The 13,441-nt window shown below is 43.6% G+C and overlaps 1 protein-coding gene across 1 annotated transcript in view; it reads left to right on the top strand.

The window, feature by feature from the left end:
- The window catches only part of RNF168 (ring finger protein 168), a 38,085-nt gene extending 33,383 nt beyond the window's left edge, over nt 1-4,702 (top strand). The window contains exon 7 of the mRNA XM_062209568.1: nt 2,061-4,702. Coding sequence (XP_062065552.1) covers nt 2,061-2,933 — 873 coding nt within the window. The 3' untranslated portion in view covers nt 2,934-4,702. The remainder of the gene's footprint in view (nt 1-2,060) is intronic.
- Nucleotides 4,703-13,441: the final 8,739 nt, after the last annotated feature.

Genomic DNA, 13,441 nt, shown 5'->3' with positions numbered 1-13,441 from the left:
CAACTTCACGCAGATTATTATAAGGTGTGAAACAAAGCTTTCTAATAGGACAGTGTCGGCATGTCTGTTCAGCAGAGCTCTTAACTGTTGGCCTAGAAACGACCACACAGGTGAGTGTGGTAACCACTGGGACCCCATGTTATACAAGAATCAGTTATTTCTGGTAACAACCCATGGATGTAGCTTCTGTAGGTTCCTGATAAGAAAAACACCCAGTCAGAAAACTGTATGTCATTTCAGAAGCCCAGCTTTGCCTTCCTACTAGGTTTTTATAAAATACTCCTAGTAATAGCACAGATACACAGATACAGATCACCCGTCAAGGGACATCTTTTTTTTTTTTTTTTTTTTTAAGATTTATTTTATTTATTTGAAAGAGTTGAGTTGCAAAGAGAGGTAGAGACAGAGAAAGAGAGGTCTTCTATTCGCTGGTTCACTCCCCAGTTGGCTGCAATGGCTGGAGCTGTGCCAATCCGAAGCCAGGAGCCAGGAGCTTCTTCCAGGTCTCCCACGTGGGTGCAGGGCCCCAGGGACTTGAGCCATCTTTTACTGCCTTCCCAAGCCATAGCAGAGAGCTAGAGCAGAAGAGGAGCAGCCGGGACTAGAACCGGCGCCCATATGGAATGCCAGCGCTTCAGGCCAGGGCTTTAACCCACTGTACCACAGCACTGGCCCCAAGGGGCATCTTTACCATAAACTGTGTGGCCTAGGACAGGTGACATTCTGCTTTTGTCAGGTTTCTGGGAAAATTGAGCTAGGAAGGGGAAACATGCTGAGGTCAATTTCCTACACAGAAGTTTTGTTAAACCTTTCTTCATGGAGTTCTAACATTTTTTTCATTTCACTAAGTGGTTTTATGGCACCTATGTTATTATTTGTTAATTTATTTATTTGAGAGAGAGCTCTCAATCTGCTGGTTCACTCCCCTAAATACCCACAAATACTAGGACTGGGCTGGGCAGAAGTCAGGAACCAGGAACTCCATCGAGGTTTCCCATGTGGATGGCAAGAACCCAATTGTTTGAGCCATAACCACTGTCTCCCAGGGTCTGCGTTAGCAGGGAGCTAGAGTCAGGAGCCAGAGCCAGATTTTAAAACCAGGCACTCTGATGTGAGATGGGAACATCTTAACAGTCGTCATAACCACTAGGCTAAACACCTACCACAAACACCAAAAATTTACATTTACTATGTACTGCATAATTTAGATTTTTTCTGTCATAATTTAGATTTTTTGCCGCCTCCGATTCTGTTAGACAGTTACTCTTCTTAAACTCAATTTACAGTTTAGGGGAAAAAAAAGAACCTGAGGTATAAAGCATTTAAGAGACTTGCCTAAAGGCCAGCGCCGTGGCTTAACAGGCTAATCCTCCGCCTTGTGGCACCGGCACACCGGGTTCTAGTCCCGGTTGGGGCGCCAGATTCTATCCCGGTTGCCCCTCTTCCAGGCCAGCTCTCTGCTATGGCCCGGGAAGGCAGTGGAGGATGGCCCAACTGCTTGGGCCCTGCACCCCATGGGAGACCAGGAGAAGCACCTGGCTCCTGGCTTCGGATCGGTGAGATGTGCCAGCCGCAGCAGCCATTGGAGGGTGAACCAACGGCAAAAAGGAAGACGTTTCTCTCTGTCTCTCTCTCACTATCCACTCTGCCTGTCAAAAAAAAAAAAAAGACTTGCCTAAAGTCCCTCAAATAGAACTAATATAGAGACTTTCAGTCCAGATAATCTAGCTTATATTGGAATTGAGGGTTGGTAGACCAGGCACTGTAGGGTTGGGATATTTTTCCTATCATAGAAGACATTTATAAGGTGACACAGAGGTCAGCTCCTGATGCTAGCTATTTCCTATATATAAAGTGTGGTTTGTGGATTTTAATCCATAGGCTTGTATGAGGGAAAATGATGAAATGCTTTAATCTAAATTGGCACACAAAATAAAAATACTAAGAATTGATGTACATTACCTAGTAATACTTAACAATGTGTAGTGTCAGTTCAGGTATGGTATCAGTATAATTAGACTTACATATTATAATTTGATGTTTTCTCCTGTTTCCTGCAGGCAACTGATAGTAGTGATGTGAAAAACCCTACATGGCAAGACACAGACAGTGAAGATATGCCAACGCTTTCTCCGCAGATATACCTTGAAATTCAAGAACAAGGAGCAAAGTCTTCAGTGGAGTCGCCTATGCCTTGGTTATGTGCCTATGATACAGAAGGGTGCCTTAAAAGAGAAGTCAGAGCAGAGCCAAACAATCATGATAAAGAATCACGTATCCTAAGTCAGGAGGGACCTAAGCCTGCAGCTGCTGACACTAGAGAAGCCGAGGTGAAGCCTGGCGGCCATGTAGACAATGAATGCACACCATCAGTTGTAGAGTCCTGCCTCAAAGACCAGCACTCTCCATTGGAAACAGCCAGCGATCCATGCCTTTGTGCCAAAAGAAGGAAAATACTTCCCACACCTTCCACAGAGCAAGAAGAAACAGAACTAACCTTTACCCAGAAACTGGTAGATTTGGAGCGTCTACTTTTTGAGAGACACAAACAGGAAGAACAAGATAGGTTATTAGCTTTAGAACTACAGAAAGAGGTGGACAGAGAACAAATGAAACCAAATAGGCAAAAAGGATCCCCAGGTGAATATCATCTGCGAGCTACGTCCTCACCTCCAGACAAACTACTAAACGGACAGGGAAGGAATCTGAGAGATAGGAACAGCAACAGACAGACTGATAGAGAGCATTCAAGGCTGCGGAGAGGCTCCAGGTCTGAAAACTGGCAGCCCTCTTTGAAGATCCAGTTGAAGAATTCAGTTGTTAATGGAAGAAAGATGAGAAATTCTACCAGAGATAATTGTAATGTATCTAAAAGTGCTCCTAGTAATTCACAGAAAAGTATTTTCCAAATGTTTCAGAGATATACCAAATAATGCATAGTTAACCTGGATTGTGAATTTCTCTTCTATCCCAGAATCTGTAAATTTGTCATCAATTTCTGCTCTGTAGGCACACTCATTATCTTTAAAGGACTGTGGGTCACAAGGGAAGAATATGCAAGTGTACTTTTGCACAGCTTGTGAGCAAGGGTCCCTGTAATTGCCGTTGTTAATAACTGACCTGCTAAGTTTGACAGTTGTTAGAGATAGAAAATTGCCTTGACATCTGCACATGCCGTTCTCTGTGCAAAAGCATGCTTATGACCTTTGCTTACCTTTTTGTCATGAGTACATCAAAGCAAGATTTCACTATAACAAATAGTTAAGAAACCCATACTAGGTATCCTTGCTGCTTTTCTAGATATTTATAGAATGCTTGAAAGTATCTTCCATAACACTACAGTAATTAGTTTCCATCTCCAATTTGATAAAATTTGAAGCATTATACCATATCCTTTGCTTTAAAATAGATTAGCACCAACATTAAATCAGAAAATTGGTTCTCTAGAAAGTTGGATATGAATTGACAGGAAATTGGACCACCCTTATGTAAAAGGAGTTAAGAATTGAGACAAGGCTGAGTGGGGTAGATTGACCCTTTGGGAGCATTGGAACTGAATGGGCAGTCAGGAATTGGGTCCAAAACAGGGTAACAGGTGTAGGTTGGCAGATATTTGCCCCTTGTCCTTTGTTTGCCAAATGACACAGAAGGCATTTCAGTTTTATTACTTTTTACTCCATAGTATCTGGTGTCAAAATACTAGTTATTAAATTAACTGAAATTTTGGAAATTCAAATTTCTTTTAGTTCATTCCAGGGGGGAAAAAAAAAGCTTACTGTACAGCAGTTATGTCACAGTGTCTTACGTTGTAGGACCTGACACAGAACTGTGTGCCTGTTTCCTTATCATTTGTATTGATACTAACTTTTATTTATGTTTATGGAAAGAAATAAAAAGTATGATACTTGAGTTTTGCCCTCTCTTAATTTCAAAAATTAAAAGACAGTGATTTCATTATATGAAATTTAGTTTAGAGACTGTTGCTTCATTAATATAAACAACTTTCAGCAACATGCAACTGTTTAACAGCATTTCTCCATTTAATGAAAACTAAAATAAAAATGTTCTAGAGCTAATTCTAGTGAAATTTATCAGTATTTGCATATTGTAAAATTTTTGGCCTCCATATTTTATAGTTGAAAGTCTTTTCATACTTGATGACATCTATGGAAATATTGATTAAATAACAATGAGTAAAATGTCCTTTCGAGTGAGTGCCTTCTAAATATTGATGTGATGAAATGAAATATAGGCAAAGCTAACCAAATTGGCTAAAATAGACTAAACTCCATCTTCTTGTTGAATTAATATTTTTTCTAAGATCAATTTCACTTTATGTTGGAAATCTTCAAATTGAAAGTTGTCTGATTAAATCTTTCTGGAATAGTCCATGACCAAAAAGGGGAAACAAAAATAGCCCACGGTACAGTAATTTAGGATTTATGTATTTAACTCCATACTCATTTGTGAAGAAGTCTTTCAGACTGAAGTTGGTTTGAAGATAAATTTTATTTCGATAGTCTTTCTGCTATTCGAACCATGTATGCCTTTTTATTAGAAACTAATAAATGTTCTGTGTTAGTTAATGAGAGTGTATTGCTGCTGTTCTCTCATTGTGAAATGAATATGAGAATGTTGAATTTCTCAGGGAGTACTAAAGCTGTACAGATGTTGAGAACCTGAAAAATTAAAATAATTACTGGAAATAAAAATAGAGTATTATGTATATTTTATCACAGTCTAAAAATAAATAGATTTGGGACCAGTACTGTGGTGTAGAAGGTTAAGACTCCATCTGCTGTGTCAGCATCCCATATAGGTACCAGTTTGAATCCCAGCTGCTCCACGTCCCATCCAGCTCCATGATGTGTCTGGGAAAGCAGTGGAGGATGGCCCAAGTGCTTGGGCTCCTGCACCCATGTGGGAGACCCAGAAGAAGATGGTTTCAGATCAGCCCAGCTCCAGCCATGGTGGCCATTTGGGGAGTGAATCAGCAGGTCAAGATTTTCTCTTGGGCCGGCACCATGGCTCAACAGGCTAATCCTCCGCCTACCGGCGCCGGCACACTGGGTTCTAGTCCCTGTTGGGGCGCCGGATTCTGTCCCAGTTGTCCCTCTTCCAGGTCAGCTCTCTGCTATGGCCTGGGAGTGCAGTGGAGGATGGCCCAAGTCCTTGGGCCCTGCACCCCATGGGAGACCAGGAGAAGCACCTGGCTCCTGCCTTCGTCGGATCAGCATGGTGTGCCGGCCACAGCACGCCGGCCGCGGCGGCCATTGCAGGGTGAACCAATGGCAAAGGAAGACCTTTCTCCCTGTCTCTCTCTCTCACTGTCCACTCTGCCTGTCAAAAAAAAAAATTTTTTTTCTCTCTGCCTCTCAAATAAATAAATCTTTTTTAAAAAATGAAATACATAGATTGGCTCCATTTAAAAAATTATATGCTGTGCATTCTAAAAACAAGCATAACTGGAAATTGAAAAATATGGCAAAACTTGGGAAGAAATAGTTGCAGTATATTATGAAGTACTGATTTCCTTTATATAAAAAATGTCTGCCAGCACATTAAGAAAAAACAACTAACTCAATTGGAAAATTAGAGAAGTTTGTTTCCAGGGCAGGAGTCGTGGCACAGTGGGTTGAGCTGATGCCTGCAACATTGGCATCCCATAGCACAGCACTGCTTCAAGTCCCAGCTGCTGGCTTTTCATCCAGCTCCCTGCTAGTCCACCTGGGAAGTCAGAAGCGGATGGCCCCGGGTACTTGGATGCCTGCTCCTCATGTGGGAGACCTGGGGAGTAGTTCTGGTCTGGCTTTATCCTGGCTCACCCCTGGCAGTGTGGCCAATTGGAACGTGAACCAGTAGATAAAAGATCTCTCTGTGTCACTCCCCTCTCTTATGCTTCATTTCAAATAAAATCTTTTTTTAAAAGTGCAAGGAACATTCTGAGAAGAAATAAAATGACTTTAAATTAAACGTGTGAAAAGATGTATGATACCATTCATGTGAATAGAGATTTTTTCAGCCATCTTCACGTACGCAGAATGTCATGTACGAAAATACCTTGTTGTGGCAATGTTTGTAATAAGCTTAGAAGCAACTTTGATGACCGTAGTAGACATTAAATAAATGATGGTATAATGAGATAGTTTAAAAGCATGAGGGGTGGAAGAGCAATGCTGTGGCATAGGGGCTAAAGCCACCTATGAGGCCACTATCCCATATGAGCACCAATTTGTGTTCCAATTCTTCATTTCCCATCCAGTTCCTTGCTAATGGTCTAGGAAAAGCAGTGGAGGATGGCCCAAGTGCTTGATCTGCTGCCACCCATGAGGGAGACCCGGATGAAGCTGTTGGCATCAGCCTGGCTCAGCCCTGATAGGAGATCTCTCTGTCTCTTTCACTCTAATTTTGACTCTTAAATGAATTAGTAAATAAATAAATAACATTTTACGGATATAAAAACACATATACACAAGTTATAAGATAGGAGGGGTCAGCATTGTGGTACAGTGGGTTAAGTCGCCAACTATGATGGTGGCAGGGCCCAAGCACTTGGACCATCTTCTGCTGCCTTCCCAGGTACATTAGCAGGGAGCTAAAGAAGCGAAGAAGCCAGGACTTGAACCGCCACCCGGTGGGTCCTGGCATCTACATGGGGGACCCAGGTAGAGTTCCAGGTTCCTGGTTTCAGCCTGTCCCAGCCCTGGCCATTGCAGCCATTTGGGGAGTGAATCAGAAGATGGAAGATTTCTCTCTCTCTCTCTCTCTCTCTCTGCCTCTCTCCCCCTCTGTGTAACTCTGCCTTTTAAATAAATAAATCCTTTAAAAACAAACAAATAAAAAAACAGTATTTCAACATAGGGTGTTCAGTCGAGGGATTTGGTTTCACAGGTGTTGCAGCGAAAGAACACAGAGGTATCCCAAAGATGGTAACGGTGGGAAATGGCCACCACCCTCACGGCCGAGAAACACAAAGGAAGGGCTTCGGTTTCTAGAATGCAGGCTCCGGGGCATGGGAAAGAGTGGCCCCTGCAGACTGGGCGTGCAGGCCTTTGAAGAGGAAGTGCCTCCCAGCGGCCGCTGGTACCTCCGACGCGGCCCAGTGGGTCCACATCTAGAAGAGCTGAAAGCCTTTGGAGTCAACTGCCATTGCAGGCTCAACACTGACAGGAAACAGCAAAACCCCAAGAACGCTCCTTCCCTTCCCTGGGATCTCCAACTAGAGAGCCTGATAGGACACCGGCTGGCAAAGCAGTCAGGGGAAACATTTTTTACATCAGAGCAGGGTTTAGAATGGCAGTTTCAGAAGTGAGAGGCGGGGGAAAAGAAAGCACACCACAGATGTTTTTCTTTTTTTAATAAAGATTTATTTATTGGGGCTGGCGCTGTGGCATGGTGGGTAAAGCCACCACCTGCAGTGCCGGCATCCCATATGGACAATGGTTCCAGTCCTGGCTGCTCCACTACCAATCCAGCTCTCTGCTGTGGCCTGGGAAAGCAGTGGAGGATGGCCCAAGTCCTTGGGCCCCTGTACCCGTGTGGGAAGCCCCGGAGGGTTCTCCTGGCTCTTGGCTCCTGATTTCAGATTGGTGCAGCTCCAGCCTTGTGGACAACTGAGGAATGAACCAGTGGATGGAAGACCTCTCTCCTCTCTGTGTGACTCTGACTTTCAAATAAATAACTACATCTTTCCTTAAAAAGATGTAGTTATTTATCTGAAAGAGTTAGAAGGAGAGAGAGAGAGAAAAAAAGATCTTCCATTCGCTGGTTCACTCAACAAATGGTTGTAACAACCAGAGCTGTGCCAGACAGGAGCCAGGAGCTTCATCCGGGTCTCCCACGTGGGTGCAGAGGCCCAAGCTCTTGAACGATCTTCTGCCTTCCCAGGACATTAGCAGGGAGCTGGATAGGAAGTGGAGCAGCCGGTGCCTGAATCAGCCGGCACTGTAGGCGATCGCTTGATCTGCTACACCACAGCACTGGCCTTGGATTTTTTTTTAAATAGATTCTGAGACTAACATCTGAAAATTTTAAAACAAAAACCTATAAAGCTCCTCCTCTCTTGACAAGAGGGAGAGGTCCTTGGGGCAATGACGCTTATCTGCAAGTTCCCAGGACAGGATCAATGGGAGAAAAGCGAGAATCTTCAAGGACCTGTAGAAAGCCCTCCCAGTTGTTCGTTTTGTCCTCGCTCGGCCAGAGCTGATGATGCAGAGAGTAAGGCTGTGTGTGCCACCCCTACCCAGACTGGCGGTCACCTAAAGCTACCAGTAGCATTGTCCCTGTTTCCTGAGCCCCTCAAAGCTCCATATCTCTGTAATCCCTCACCTATAGGGATGCCAAGAACCTTCTCTGAACTCTCCGTATAGAATTCAGCCCTGAGACATCACCGAATCCCCAGAGCTCCCAGTGGGACACACTCCAGAGATTATAAACTATCAGAATAAGATTAGATTTCCTCTACTAAAAAGAGGGCATTTGAGTAATTGGAACTAAATCATAATGAAGTAACTCTCCAGAGTAAGTCAAGATGACTGAAAATCAGGAGAGAGGACTTGTGTAACGATTCTAGCAAGAGCCACTGACAATCATCTTGATATTAATGTTCGAGAGAATTGCCATCACCAAAGAGCTCAAAGTGCTACTTTTCATAAAAGTCTATTTTAGATTCGTGGAATTGAAAATTGTTTAAAAAAATCTCAGGACTGGGGCCGGCACCGCGCCACGGCTCACTTGGCTAATCCTCCACCTGCGGCGCTGGCACACCAGTTTCTAGTTCTGGTCGGGGCGCTGGATTCTGTCCCAGTTGCCCCTCTTCCAGGCCAGCTCTCTGCTGTGGCCCGGGAGTGCAGTGGAGGATGGCCCAAGTGCTTGGGCCCTGCACCCCATGGGAGACCAGGAGAAGCACCTGGCTCCTGGCTTCGGATCGGTGCAGCTCTGGTCATAGTGGCCATTTTGGGGGTGAACCAATGGAAGGGGACCTTTCTTTCTGTCTCTCTCTCTCTCACTGTCTAACTCTGCCTGTCCAAAAAAAAAAATCTCACGACTGAAGAATGATTATCTGGAAAAAGTATCTTATAAACAAGGTATGATTTCTTCCATTGGCAAATGCTTAGAAAACTTACACTTAAATCTTTTATTTGTATAAAACTGACAACTGCCTAGATTTAACTGGTACTTTTTTTTTTTTTTAAAGACTTATTTATTTGTTTGAAAGAGTGACACAGAGAGAAGGAGAGGCAGAGAGAGAAAGGTCTTCCATCATTGGTTCACTCCTCAGTTGGCTGCAATGGCCAGAGCTGCGCCGATCTGAAGCCAGGAGCCAGGAGCTTCTTTCGGGGCTCCCATGCCAGTGCAGGGGCCCAAGGACTTGGACCATCTTCTACTGCTTTCTCAGACCATAGCAGAGAGCTGGGTTGAAAGTTGAGCAGCCAGTACTCGAACAGTTACCCATATGGGATGCCGGCATCACAGGCAGCGGCTTTACCCTCTATACCACACTGCTGGCCACTTAACTGGTACTTTTTAAAGAATTATCAAAAAAAATTTTCAGGGCCAGCGTTGTGCCATAGCAAATCCTGGCATTGCTGCCACCTGCAATGCCAGGATCCCATATGGGCACTAGTTGTTCAAATCCTGGCTGCTCCTGGCTCCTGGCTTCAGATCAGCACAGCTCCAGCCATTGCCGCTAATTGGACAGTGAATCAGCAAGTGGGAGACATATCTCTCACTCTCTCTACTTGTCCTCTCTCTGTGTAGCTCTGATTTTCAAATAAATAAATAAATAAATCTTTATATATGTGTGTGTGTACATATATATATATATATATATATATAATGATAACCCAAGTCCTTGGGATCCTACACCCATGTGAGAGACCCAGAGGAAGCTCCTGGATCCTGGCATCAGCCTTGCCAGCCCTGACCATTCTGGCCATCTACCTAAAGATCTAAATCTTAGTTAACTCTCATATATTTTTTAGCCTGTGCCCTGTTCTTATTAGCACCAAAGGAAAAAAAATAAGATTATTTATTTGAAAGGCAGAGTTACAAAAAGAAAGGGAGGGAGAGAGAGAGAGAGAGAGAGAGAGAATCTTCCATCTGCTGGTTCACTCCCCAGATGGCCAGAATGGTCAGGGCTGGGCCAATATGAAGCCAGGAGCCAGGAGCTTCCTCTGGGTCTCTCACATGGGTGTAGGATCCCAAGGACTTGGGCCATCCTTCACTGCTTTCCTACACCATGGTAGAGAGCTGGATTGGAAGTGGAGCAGCTGGGGCTTGAACCAGTATCCATATGGGATGCTGGCAGCATAGGCAGTGGCTTAAGCTGCTATGCCACAGCTCTGGCCCCAGCCATTTCCTTTTTAGAAAAAGATTACTTGTTTATTTATTTGGAAGTCGTAGTTACACAGAGAGAGGTTTCCATCTGCTGATTCACTCTCCCAGATGATCACAAAGGCCATGGCTAGGCCAAGCTAAAGCCAGGAGCCAGGAGCTTCTGCCAGGTCTCCCACGGGGGCGGGTGGCAGGAACCCACGTACTGGGCCATCCTCTGCTGCCTTCCAGGCACATTAGCAGAAAGCCGATTGAAAACAGAGGCGGGACTCAATCCAGGCGTTTGATATGGGATGCATGTGTCTCTAGTGGTAGCTTAACCCACTGTTCCACAATGCTTGCCCCACATGCCCTGATTTCTAAGGCAATCAAAAAGGTTTTGAATTAACCACTCTTCTTTTCTTTGGCTTAAAAATTGTGTATCGGGGCTGGCACTGTGATGTAGCAGGTAAAGCTGCCGCCTGCAGTGCCAGAATCCCATATGGGCGCCGGTTTGAGTCCTGGCTGCTCCACTTCCCATCCAGCTTTCTGCTATGTCCTGGGAAAGCAGTAGAAGATGGTCCAAGTCTTTGGCCCCCTGCACCTGCGTGGGAGATCCGGAAACAGCTCCTGGCTCCTGGCTTTGGATGGGCTCAGCTACCACTGTTGTGGCCATCTGGGGGAGTGAACCAGTCAGTGGATGGAAGACCTCTCTCTCTCTCTCTCTGCTTCTGCCTCTCTGTAACTCTGCCTTTCAAATAAATTAATAAATCTTTTTAAAGAAAAAAGTTTGTATCAAGGCTGGCACTATAGTGTAGTGGGTAAAGCCACTCAGCATACCATATGGGCACCAGTTTGAGCCCCAAATGCTCCACTTCTGATCCAGCTCCCTGTTAATGTGCCTGAGAAAGCAGCAAAAGATGGCCCAAGTGCCTGGGCCCCTCCTACCTACGTGGGAGGCCCAGAAGAAGCTCCTGTCTTCTAGTTTTGGATGGGCCCAGCTCTGGCTGTTTTGGCTATTTGGGGAGTGAACCATCAGATGGAAGATCTCTCTCTTCACCTCACTCTCTGTCTCTCCCTCTCTCTGTGTCTGTAACCCTGCCTTTCAAATAAATAAATAAATAAATCTTTTTAAAAAATTATGTATCAGGTACTTTTTAAAAAAATTTGGTGGCTTGTGCATTAAATACCTTCTGACATTCTACCTTCATTTTCTGGAATGCCCTTTGTGTTTCTCTGCTGGTGTTTGAGAACTGTTACTTAGAGAATGCATTTATTTTTTTTTAACTTTTATTTAATGAATATAAATTTCCAGTGTACAGCTTATGGATTACAATGGCTTCCCCCTCCCATAACTTCCCTCCCACCCGCAACCCTCCCCTCTCCCGCTCCCTCTCCCCTTCCATTTGCATCAAGATTCATTTTCAATTCTCTTTATATACAAGAAGATCAATTTAGTATAAAGATTTCAACAGTTTGCACCCACATAGAAACACAAAGTGAAACATACTGTTTGAGTACTAGTTATAGCATTAAATCAAAATGTACATCACATTAAGGACAGAGATCCCACATGAGGAGCAAGTGCACAGTGACTCCTGTTGTTGACCCAACAAATTGACACTCCAGTTTATGGCGCCAGTAACCACCCTAGGCTGTCGTCATGAGTTGCCAAGGCTATGGAAGCCTTCCAAGTTTGCCGACTCTGATCATATTTAGACAAGGTCATAAAAGACAGAGTGAGGATAGTAACCAATGATCCTAAGAGTGGCATTTCCCAGGTTTGAACAATTATACAGCATTAAGTGGGGAAGAGGACCATCAGTACACACAGGTTGGGAGTAGAGCCATTGGTGGTAGAGGTTATGATTACAAAGGAATGAGGCCCAAGTGTGCTAGACAGGGTCTAGAACAAAGTTTCAAACAATCTGGACTCTAAAATTTCCAGTAAATCTTGGACTTTGGTTTTTCCAGTTTGGGCCCAACTGAAAAAAATCGAAGGACCTATGTCTCTCATCTTATAGAGACACCAACCAATCAGGCTATTTGGATTATATTAGAAGTACTGTCAAGATGTGATGTGGTACCAAACTTTAAGTTTCTATAATGGAAAATGCTATTAATACAAATGTTTGAGAATTAAAAAGTCTAATGATCTTGTATTACTAGACATGATAATTATCTTAATGAGAAAGCCCCAGAGGTCTAAAGGGTTAAATACTTGTAAAATCCTACAGGTGCTTTCAAAAATACTGTGAAGTAAGCAAGTGCCTCTTGTTGGTTGATGAGTTTATAATTTTAAACATGGCGACTTAAAGTCTTTTGTCATCCACAGTTATATATGATGTGCTGCTCATAAAACTAAAGCGTTGTTGGTTCTGGGTTTAGCTGTCCTCCTATAGGTTCCTATGGACTTTTTCCAGCCACTTCTATTGTATTCAGTACTTTGGGATGGCTCTGTAAACAGATGAAGCCAATAATGTATTAACAGTACCAACTGAGAGAAAGTATGGTTAACTGAGGTTACTAAAAACAAAAAGCAATTCAAATCAATTGGCAATCTACAAAAAGAGTTAAAGATTTTAAAAGCTATTATTAAAATTGCTATATTAGTCTACTATGCTATGTTATATGTGTGTACATATTGTATGTCCACATGGGGAAATTTTATTAAGAGTTTTATTTTAAATGGCTTATAGATAAGATTGTCCATAAATTTAAGCTGCTAAAATCAATCGAGAATGCATTTATTTTGAATGAGATTGAAGTGTTTTTGGTCTCTCCCCCCCCCCCCATATTCTGGCCCATTTGTATTTATTTTTCTACTGGAGTTATTTGCTTATGTTTCTATTGTGTTGTTGATTTTTCTCTTCTCAGTTTCTAAGGGCCCTTTTTTTTTTTTTTTAAGATTTATTTATTTATAAGGCAGACCTGTAGAGAGGCAGAGGCAGAGAGAGAGGTCTTTGATCTGCTAGTTCACTCCCCAGATGGCCACAACAGTGGTAGCTGAGCCCATCCAAAGCCAGGAGCCAGGAGCTTCTTCAGGGTCTCCCACATGGATGCAGGGGCCCAAGGACTTGGGCCATCTTCTACTGCTTTCCCAGACCATAGCAGAGAGCTGGATGGG

Source organism: Lepus europaeus, chromosome 2 (assembly GCF_033115175.1).
Source record: "Lepus europaeus isolate LE1 chromosome 2, mLepTim1.pri, whole genome shotgun sequence".
Classification (NCBI taxonomy): Eukaryota; Metazoa; Chordata; class Mammalia; order Lagomorpha; family Leporidae; genus Lepus; species Lepus europaeus.
The sequence above is the reverse complement of the archived record's forward strand: the minus strand, read 5'-3'. Positions and strand labels throughout refer to the sequence as shown.